This window comes from Pinus tabuliformis, chromosome 8, assembly GCF_031772625.1.
Source record: "Pinus tabuliformis cultivar Carrire ecotype Pingquan chromosome 8, CPIR1, whole genome shotgun sequence".
Classification (NCBI taxonomy): domain Eukaryota; kingdom Viridiplantae; phylum Streptophyta; class Pinopsida; order Pinales; family Pinaceae; genus Pinus; species Pinus tabuliformis.
This window is the reverse complement of record NC_142294.1, coordinates 945,116,009-945,127,277: the sequence shown is the minus strand read 5'-3', so window position 1 is coordinate 945,127,277 and position 11,269 is coordinate 945,116,009. Positions and strand designations below refer to the sequence as shown.

At 34.9% G+C, this 11,269-nt stretch overlaps 1 protein-coding gene across 2 annotated transcripts; it reads left to right on the top strand.

The window, feature by feature from the left end:
- Positions 1–3,654: 3,654 nt before the first annotated feature.
- On the top strand, positions 3,655–10,334 carry LOC149238616 (ADP,ATP carrier protein 2, chloroplastic-like). 2 transcript variants are annotated; one of them, XM_089373111.1, is made up of 7 exons: positions 3,655–3,953; positions 4,135–5,124; positions 7,630–7,896; positions 7,999–8,145; positions 8,516–8,863; positions 9,063–9,347; positions 9,500–10,334. In XM_089373111.1, the coding sequence occupies exons 2-7, from the start codon at positions 4,249–4,251 to the stop codon at positions 9,767–9,769; spliced, it is 2,193 nt and encodes a 730-aa protein (XP_089229237.1). In that variant the 5' UTR covers positions 3,655–3,953; positions 4,135–4,248; the 3' UTR covers positions 9,770–10,334. The 2 variants fall into 2 exon arrangements, with proteins under 2 accessions (XP_089229237.1, XP_089229236.1); XM_089373110.1 differs by lacking the exon at positions 3,655–3,953 and having other exon boundaries at positions 3,966–5,124.
- Positions 10,335–11,269: the final 935 nt, after the last annotated feature.

The window sequence follows — 11,269 nt, the reverse complement described above, 5'->3', positions numbered from 1 at the left end:
TGATCCCTAAGATGGAAGACAGCCAAAGAAATCCAGGAAACAATCAAGACAACCCACAAAATGATCCTACAACTCCTTGGATTAATCAAGATGTTGTTTCCATTTCTAGTGTGCAGCATCCTATCCCAAGGAACACTCACAAGTTACTTTGAAAGATTGACCCAGATTCAAAGCAACCTACTAAAGATCACATCAAAGCATTTGTGTTGATATATCAGGAAAAAGAGAATCCGACTTGAGGGTGTAGTATGCAGACTATTCCCTTATACATTTGAGGGAAAGTCCACTACATGGTATTTCACTGAGCATCCTCGTAGTATTATTTCATGGGTGCAGTTTGAATCTATGTTTCTTGAAAAATTAGAGATGACAAGGCACCAAAGGTTTTAATCAACAAATTGTCAAACATGAAAATACAAAATAAAGAGAAGGTGAAAGACTTCAATGTTAGATATCTTTCATTAAAGAAAAAAATCCATGTTGAATATTTGCTAGCTCAAAATATGATTATCACATATTATGTGAAGGCTTTACCTCATGACATAACCATGTGGGTAAAGAGGACTCAAAAACCTACTTTACAAGCATCCTTTGAAAAATCCTTGTTATTTGAAAAGGAAATTCTTAATCGAAAACCCAACACTGACAAACAATCTGATTCGGCCCCTTCTTTTGGTAAAAAACCAGAAACGTCAAACTAGCCTACAGTCAAGAAAGACCAACCAACTTTAGGTCTAAAGAGCCTTGAAAAGGTTATAAATAAATTAAAGTTTTTTTTGACATTTTCATACAAAAAGAAAAAATAACACTACTAGATGTTACATTGAAGCCAAATTTAGTAACTCCAGAATACATACAAGATATCTCAAAATTATTTTTTTAAGAAGGCAAAAAAATACTACAAAATATGCAAAGAGAAGTTGACAAAATCACCGCCAACAAAAATAAAGAAGTTTCTTGACTTAAAGACCATAGTGAAAAATTACTAACGTAAATTAAAAAGTATAGGAAGGACAAGAAGTCGTTGGAGAACAAGGTACAACAACTTATTGAGAAGGAGGCGTCGAAATCTTCGAATATAGAAATTCAAATTGAAGAAAAAAGATTGAATATCGATCCATTGAATATCACAAATCAAGAAGAAGACAAGCCAGTTTAAGAAAAACACACTCAGATGTTACAATTCAGACGTTGAACATTGCAAGTGAAGGTTTTGTAACTAACTCAACAACATCGACACCTAAAGTAAATAAGGAAATTGTCATACACATGCTAACAAAAAATCAAATCACCAAAACTCCTTTTCGACATCTGAATCACAATAGAAGGCATGTTAATCAATCTACGTATTTGTATCACTCAGAACATAAACAACAAACTTATGTTATGAAGAATACTGAAGTTTGCACAATTCAATCTAGTGATAACAATTAATCACAAGTTTCTAGTAACCAAAAGATTCCACAAAAGATTGATTTATGATGGTCAGATCTCTTCTCAATATGACAATTTTGTTTATCACTCAAAGGATCCTATCATCATGTATCAACGAAGATAACAACTCAAAGAACTCCGAAAGATGCGAAAAGATTAAAAGACAAAGAAACATATGGCACGTCTTGTTAGCAATAAGCTCTGAAGACAAAGCTCTTTGAAGAGAAAGACTTACGAATAAAATATATATAAAAATAATAGAAATGATATAAGTATTAATAATGATGAATAATGATTAATTAACTAATAATTAGTATTGAAGAGACATGTCTCCAAGGACATGGTCATTCACGAAAGGGCACTTACCTAAATATATAAATGGTCCCTTATTTGTAACATTTTCATATCATCATCCCATATCTTCTATATATTTCTTACATAATATATTATTATCCTATCATTTATATTTATATATTTCAGATGTTTTGAATATTCTACTACATTTATAAACTTTGTTTATAACATTAAGATTTTATAATTTTAAGATTTCTTTTCTTACAATTTACTATTTATTAATAAAAATAAATAATTTTACTTTATTCATTGTTAAATAATTTTTATAAAATAGTTAAATTAAATATTAAAAATATATAAATTCTAAGAAAAACTCTTATGTAATATGAAAATGGTGTAATTCAAAATTTAAAATAATCATACATCCTATGGAGTTAAAAAGGCAGGGTTAAACGTGTAATGTGGTATATGTACTCAATTTGAATATGAAGTTGAAAAGAGATTTTTCAAAATTGAGCAATAAAATCAATCAACTTATATGTATAATTAAGTGAGGTACATTTTGATGTGTAAAAATAGAATATAAGAGCTTTATGCATGGAAAAGGAATATATTTTATTTTATTTTAAATATGGCTATGTTGAAAGATATGGTTTATTTTGAATTCAGTTTTTAAAAATTTCATTTATAAAAAATAAAAAATTATCAATGATATAGATTTAACAATGTGAATATATATATGATATATACAAATCAAGTAATAAAATTAAGATATTTCTAAATAATTTACACAATTCAATTAATAAAATTAAAAAGTTTCCAAATAACTTTTAGTTTTTATCTCCACTTTTATAATAGCATTATAAATTTTTAACATTACCAATGATAAATATTTGATAACTATCAATATTTGTCATCTATTTAATTTATATAATCATATTAATTTTAATAATATTCAAAATTATTTTAATTTAAATATAATAAAATTTTATAAATTTAATTGGGAGATAAAGTAAAAAAGGTTTATATACTTATGAAAATCAAAGTTAAAAAGTTTAAATTCACAACCAACTCTATTATGCTAAAAGCTTGTGAGGCTTCTTCATATGAAGTTAAAAATGAACTATCACAATGACAAGAGAGCCCGTTATATCTTATTCATTAAAATATTTAATGAATAAAACACATTTTAGTTTTCAAATCAACCTTCCTCCCATCTTATTTGTGCATGTCCTCTCGAAAGGTATAGTGTCTTTCATTTTAGTAAAATCGATATAAAATTGCAATGTAATAAATTTAGCTATGATTGATTAAACTCAATATATTCTTTGTCTTTTTGCAAAGTGGGCTGTTTCTAAAAGCTCAATATCCTTTCTTTTTTGGGCTGCGTGCACTGCAGTATTTTAGCGTGGCACTATTTAGGTACGGCCATAAAGTTGACAGGTAGAGAGAGGCTCCAATGGCTATTGTATCTTTTTTTTATCTATACGATGTGCGATGATCATGGGAGAGACGAATTGCCATTTTCTTGGGAATTTGAGACAACCTTATCTCTTTACCAAAGGTGGACAAATTGAATTTCCACACAGTTTATAAACATGTTTATCGATTGTACGTTTTTTCAGACTCAACAGTTCTTCTTGGGAATTTGAGACAACCTTATCTCTTTACCAAGGTGGACAAATTGAATTTCCACACAATTTATAAACATGTTTATCGATTGTACGTTTTATCAGACTCAACAGTTCTTCATGTTTATGTTTGAGTATGGGATCTGAGACATGATTCATGTTCTGGAAAGGGAATCAAATGATTAGGCTTGAAATATTGGGTTGATTAAACATACCGGAAAGCGAATGTAATGACTAGGCATCAAATAATTGGACTGATTAAAAATACGGGAATGCTACATTAATTTTCATGGTTATGTTATGGTGGAGGAATTATATCGTTTAGTCTGAGGGAGAGGCAAGAGCCAAGTAGGCAGTTTGAAAGCAGCATGATTGCATGCATATGGGACAATATGAAATGAAGGAGCCACAACAAATTTGAGATGCTTGTGGATTTGCAGGCCCGGTCCAAGCCTCAGCCTTGGAGTTATCCTTACATCAATACGAGTTTTCCATATCCATTTCGGAGTATGGAGGCTCAACAGTGAGCGAGGAAGAAGGATAACCCAAAACTCCATCCTGGAAGTCAGCCTGCGCCAGCTATATCGTCTCCAGGTATGAGTGGAGAGTTAAATCCTCATACTTTTCAGTCTGGTGGGCGTGATATGCCTAAGTTTCAGTTTGTCTAAGTAGAAAAGGCAGGGGCAGAGTGTGGATATTTGATTGCCAAGCTGAAGAGGATCCAGGACAAGTCTTGACTGAAAGTTGGCTAAGAGGATTACCTTTCATGCTGCAGGGCACTACCATAAGGGAATTTGCTGTTGTGGGTCATTGCCAGAATTGCAGTTAGCCTGTTGCGTACATCTGTTCGAGCCTTTTCTTTATTTTGTTTCCTTTGAATTTCGGCATTATGGAAGGAGCCTGTGCTGGAGGGTTATCTTGTCTACCTTCAATCAATAAAATGGCCAGAACCCACATGGCCAGTGGAATAAGAAGTTTGCCATATTTACATGCAATTCCTGGAGTTAGAAATTCCTCAAAAACTGTATTTTGTTGCGCAAGACAGAAGTCGAAAGAACCTTTGTTGCATCATCCGGCTGGTTTGGGTTTTAGCGGGGGGTTTCGTGTTGGGGGTTTAAGGAAGGCAGCTATGGAAACTTCACAGTTCTTGACAACTATGAGAATTCTGAGGCAGAGGAATTTGAAGTGCTCAGAGCGTTTGTCTATCAGAGGGGAAGCAGCTGCAGCAGCAGCCCCTTCCAGTGGGGCAGGAGACCTTACCTCAGTGCCTGTAGCTCCTTCAAAGCAATTCTTAGGTGCAGATGTTAGAACACTGAAGAAAGTGATACCTCTAGGATTTATGTTCTTTTGCATATTATTTAACTACACCATTCTAAGAGATACAAAGGATGTACTGGTTGTGACAGCTGAGGGCAGTAGTGCAGAGATTATACCATTTTTGAAGACTTGGGTTAACCTGCCAATGGCTATTGGCTTCATGATTGTCTACACTAAGCTTTCTAATGTTCTATCCAAAGAAGCGCTTTTCTATTCCTGCATATTCCCCTTCATCGGCTTCTTCGGCGCATTTGGGTTTTTTCTGTATCCTCTCAAAAATGTTTTGCACCCCACAGGGTTGGCAGATAAGCTTCTTCAGATGTTAGGTCCGAGCTTTTTGGGACCGATTGCTATTCTTCGTATATGGACGTTTTGTGTGTTTTATGTCATGGCAGAATTATGGGGAAGTGTGGTTGTTTCGGTGCTGTTTTGGGGTTTTGCCAATCAGGTATGTTTGCTGTCTGAGTTTATTATCATGTGTAACGTCAACAATGCACGTAATCAATTTCAACCATTTTTTGCTGTGGCAAAATTTTGATTTTCTCCATTACAATGAATATTTGGCCATTTGCAATTTTCGATAAAATTGTTCTTCAAATAGAATTCGAGTCGATAGATACCTGAAAACTTTCACCGTTTCATAGAATATTGAGAATAAATGAAATAGATACCTGAAAACTTTCACCGTTTCATAGAATATTGAGAATAAATGGATTATTTCCTTCTCTAACTGTTTCTTTTGCAATCTTTATTGTCGATTCTGATAAGGAATGAGTTCCAGCTTCTTTCTGATTGCTAATAGTTTTTGCCAACAAGCAAATTTTCAAACAGACAAGAAATGGGTTGGTCTTATTCCCATCGGTTTTTGAATGTCGTCTAGAGAGGGGAAGGTTTACCCCCATTATTTGGGTCAGCAATTATGGTCAATCTATCGCGCTTCCACAATTTATGGATCCAGTTCTACAGAATTGGGTTTATCATGGTTGTTTTCATATTTTTTCCAAATAGAGAAGTAATGAGTTTGGTCTTGGGTTCGATAATGCCAGTCCTTAAATGCTTCTAAGAATTCAGCAAGTGGGCTAGCTGTTTAGGCAGTATATTTCAAGACAGATGGGAATTACCATAGTGACATCTTCGCTACACAGTGCTGTATTGATCTGAATTCCATGGGCAATTGTGCATTGTTTGGGCCACCATTATTTCATCATCTTGGGATTTTTTCTTGATAATTTGTTGGGCTTACTCTAAGTAAGTCTATAATAACAGGAACTAGTTAAATTCATCTCAGATAATATGATTAAGACATTTTATCAAAGACAGACAGAACTCAAACGCCATCAGATACACTAGAACTACACAGTAGCTTTGTTACCTATAAAGGAAACATACATTCTTCCAGCTTATACAATATTCAGTTCACGGCATCATCAGTTCTAACTTCTACCTCCATAACTTACTCTGATACCAGAAAGTGTGAGAGACCTTTCCAAGTCCCCACATCACGTTTCACCTATGTTACGAGAAACGAGAAACGAGACGAAAACGACAACGGTACGAGAAACGGAGTTTGGAGGTTTCGCACTCAAGAAACGAGGAGAGAGAAAATGAAAATAAAAGTGAAAAATACAGAGTTAGTTTCAATTTTCAATATAGTTTCAACTAAATTTCCAGCCCAAATTTTATTAAAAAACTAAATAATTTGAATACCAAACTGATGCTTAGCAAATTGACTATTAAATATATACATTCTTATGCTTCCTAGTCAATTAAGTGTATACATTCTTATGCATTTTGGGCCTTCGGCTAATTATTGTTTCCTTAAAAAAAATCCAAATTATATATATATATATATATATATATAACAATAAATAGAATTTGCAATGTGAATTTCTTGATCTTGAGCCAAATATAGAATAGTATTTAAACTATGAATTTGAGCCACATATAGAATAATGTTTAAACTATGAATTTTAACAATATACATGTTAAAGGAAAACAAATCAACTAAAAAAGGGACAATAGTACAAAAATATCAACTTTCTGTATACTTGGCATAGGCCTCTAAGTTATTGAATGAACACATGCATGAAATCTACTATAAAGAGTGAAAATATAGCGCTAAGAACGACCTGCAAAAGAGCCAACTACTACCTGTAAAAGATTTCTCATAAAATATATGCACCTATTAACTCAAACCACCGTAGAAAACGATGTTTCCGTCTGGTCTCGTTTCTTATACGTTTTTTTACGGGGAACGGTGGCAACCGTCCCGTTTCTGGTAACATAGTGTTTCACCACTTCACTTGGTTGTCATGAGCACTTGGTTGTCCTGAGCTCTATATAAGGTCAAGGGGACCTTTTATGCATCTTTGCTCTGAGAGGTGCTTTCTACAGCCCAATATGAAGGAGATATGTAATTCTTTCCATGCGCGACATGGAGTTGAGACATGGCGCGTTCACGCACACACACATATTTTAAAAACCAGCAATGATCAATCTTAACTCCGGATCTATCATATGCAGAGAGGGTTCAAGTCTGTTGAGGTGATTTTTTTCTAATGGAAAAAACTTTGAGAAAAGGTTTGTACCTCAGCGCATGATAGATCTGTGTTTTTTTACCTTTAGCCATACCTTGGACCAAGTTAGCAGAGATTCCTTTGCCACTAAGTTTTCAACTCTTCAAACTTTTTAAGTCCTGCTTCGTGCCATCTCCACTCAACTTGATCAAGTTCACGATTCTCCAGAGATGTCCAAATTCACTGGCAATAAGGAGTTTGGCTAGCTATGTTTTCTTTTTTCTTTTTCGGTTTCCTCTTTTCAGATTTATCATTTAATAAACATTACCTCCTGAGAACATGGTCATGAGTAGTAACAGTGGCAATTATGGACTTATCTTTTTGTTAGTTGAATTTTGCCTAAATAGAACTAATAATATCTATCATTGTCATGACAGATTACAACTGTTGATGAAGCTAAACAGTTTTATCCTCTTTTTGGATTGGGGGCAAATGTAGCCTTGGTCTTCTCTGGCCGTACTGTGAAATATTTTTCACATCTTAGGACAAACCTGGGACCAGGTGTGGATGGCTGGGCTGTATCACTCAGAGGTATGATGAGCCTGGTAGTTGGTTTGGGACTTATAATAGCTGGAATTTACTGGTGGACAAACAAATATGTGGTGAATGATCCAACACTACCAAAGGCAGAAGCAAGGAAAAAGGTATAATTCCCTGCCCTGTAAATTAGTTGGTTGATGAATTGTAGTTAAGTTTTTCCCTCAAATGAAGTGTGTTGTCAACTAATGGTGTTAATATGCACGCAGAAAGAAAAACCCAAGCTGGGGATGGTTGAGAGTGCAAAGTTTTTGCTGAATTCGAGGTATGTGCGAGACCTGGCTACTCTTGTTGTAGCCTACGGAATAAGTATAAATCTGGTTGAAGTGACATGGAAGTCCAAACTGAAGGCTCAGGTATTTCTGGGGTTCATTTCTTATCATATTTAAATTGTACAAGCTGGATTTGTTAAGAAACCATAAGTTAGGCATTTTGTGTTGGATCTGACGTGAACACATCATTTATTTTGAATGTTCCTCTTATGTTAGTTCTAATTGTATTAGGAGGATTATTGTCATTGTCAACACGATAGCGTTCTGTTCTTTGTCTTATTACTTCGTTTTGTTTGCTCTGAGACTTTCCTATTTTAAAATGTTATGGGGAGGATATGCATGCTGTTTTTATGTTTTGCAGATTGAGGTTCTTGTATGCCTTATCATTTTGGTTATTCCTATGCCCTTTCAGATTCTAAGTTTCTAACTATTTTTAATGTGTCTTCTGATACAGTTTCCAAGTCCTAATGAGTACTCGGCATTTATGGGGGATTTCTCTACTTACACTGGAATTGTGACTTTCAGTATGATGCTTCTAAGCAGATATATATTCAGAAAATATGGATGGGGCGTTGCAGCTACCATCACTCCAACCGTGTTGCTTGTGACAGGAGCGGCATTCTTTGCATTGGTGCTAGGTAGTGATTCATTAACTCCATTGATGGCTAAGTTTGGAGTAACGCCATTGTTAGCGGCAGTCTACGTTGGAGCCATGCAGAATATCTTCAGCAAGAGTGCAAAGTACAGTTTGTTTGATCCTTGCAAAGAAATGGCTTACATTCCTCTTGATGAAGATACCAAGGTCCATTTAATTTTCCACTTGTCGAAATCCCTCTGTCCTTGAGATATTCTGTTAGACATATATCATAGTGGGTTATGACATTTAATTTCATCAATCCTGGATTCTTTCCTTTGTCATTGCAAATGCCACGTGCAATACATATCACACACACACAAACTCATTGAACTGTAAAGGGTAACTCTGGGTGATGTTTGAACAGGTAAAGGGTAAAGCTGCAATAGATGTGGTCTGCAATCCACTCGGGAAATCAGGAGGTGCACTCATTCAGCAGGTACTCATATTGGGATTTGGATCGCTTGCCAATTCAACACCATATCTTGGAGTTATCCTACTGGCCACAGTCATATCTTGGTTGTATGCAGCACGCTCTCTTGATCGGCAGTTCACTCCCCTTGTAAAGAAGGATTTGAAGAGCAAGCTCTTGGAAGGAAAATTATCTGCTATGTCCAGAGCTGTGTCAGTAAATTTAAAGAAGAGACCGGAGGTATGGCTTGTTTATGAAGTCCAGTGAGAACTTGTCCCTTCCAATTCATGCCAGCTATTAGAGCTGATTTTTTATTAAAGTTGAAACAGATTTGTTATCTTTTGTATTATGCATTATCAAATTACTGACTTTTTAGTGTACTCAAATTGCAGGTAACATATAGATTCACAAGTAAACTCAATGAACAAGGTTTTATTGAAGGATGTTATGTCCCTGTGATGGTTGGTGGTACTTCCACGACACAATCAGATGGGAACTCTGTTGTGCTTTCAAGCCTTCCAACTGAGAAAATTGAGACTGCTAATCCTAATATACCAGGTAAAGCAGTGGTTCCACGTACTGAATCATCAAATGATGCTGGGTTATATCCATCTGAACCTGATGCTGAGTTACTTTCATCTGAGTCTGCACCAGCAAATTGATCAAACATATTCTTACTTTCTTTCAATAACTTCAAGCTGTCTACTTGACAATGAAAGGTTCACACTGCATTTGTTCTTTGCAATACATTCTCATCCAAATCTGGAGAGCCAATTACCACAACCGCTGGTCGTAAGTGTCCATCATCCTCCATTTGCATGGTAACCATATCAGTCAACTTATTAGGTTTTTGGTTCACAGTATGCTTGATAGGAAGGGAATACTTTTGCTGCTCAAGTTTCCAATGCCCTTACAAATTGCAGATGTTGACGAAAGCAGTAGCTCAAATTATTTTGTTTTCTGGTGCACTTTATCTTGATGTACACTAGGCTTGATGAAGACAGGTTTATTCAAAGCAACTGCAAATATAACTAAGAGTTTTAAGGAGGTACCTATAAAGCCATGCTACGACTTCCTAAGTATATGAGACAATTATTTGCAGAGTTTCGCATAGTTTGCATGTTTATATGCAAATCTCCTTTCCTTTATGTTGCAGAATACTTGATGGCACAAGCAATGGTTTGATGCACCCATTATAAGGTATATAGCATAGCAAAAGGATATGCATTTAGTTTCATATACTTTGCCCATCTTGACGAAAATCCACGTTCTTTTGAAAGCACTTCCATCATAGTCATTCATGAAAATATTGACAATGAAAAACAGCCAAGTAGCTGAATCAGCAGCTAAGGTTTGGCTTAACTCAGCCAAATGTGGATCAGTATTTTGGCTTAAACAAAGATGTTAGTGAGACAAAGCCTATACGCCCCACCTAATTATGACGAGAACATGAATTGTGCTGTTTGAAGATTCTTTCTAACCTTGAAGTGGAAATAGAACAGGGCGAGTAAGCACCTTTTTTTATCCAAATCAGGAAATTTATGCTGCTCATTCATATTTTTTTTTGTAGTTTTGGCATTGCCATGCACGATTTGATATTTTTGTCTTGTGTTCATTTAGCCTTTGAAGATAACTTGCAGTTGGTTGGTGAATAGTTGGAGTGTGAAGAAGAGGCTTAAAAATCAAATTTTAGGTGATCTTAAGGATGACTGAGCATGGTTATATGAAAACAACAAAATTGAATATGGGAGTCGATCTTTCCCCTACGTGGAGCTGGATAGTTTCCTTTTATGTTTTCCAGGGATCAGAATAACAAAGATAAGGAAATGTTACACAAATGTGTCCATGTTAATCACATTTGTGTGTATTAGTATGGACTCCTTCACATTTTATAATTAGTATAGATCCATCTTAAATCTTAATTCTGAAATATTAAGCATTAAGATGAATTAAAAAGAAACTAATACTTCAATTTTTAGGCGCTCAAAAAACTTGAGTTGAAGAGGATCTCTGAATGGGTTGCAATATTTTTCTTTTGCATTATGGACTTGAACTTTTTTAATGACAGTTCCCACACCATATTGATCTGTGTAATGCACTTCCCTTTTCGAGGTGCAATGATACAAAGTCAATATTATATAAATATTACCACATTTATAAAA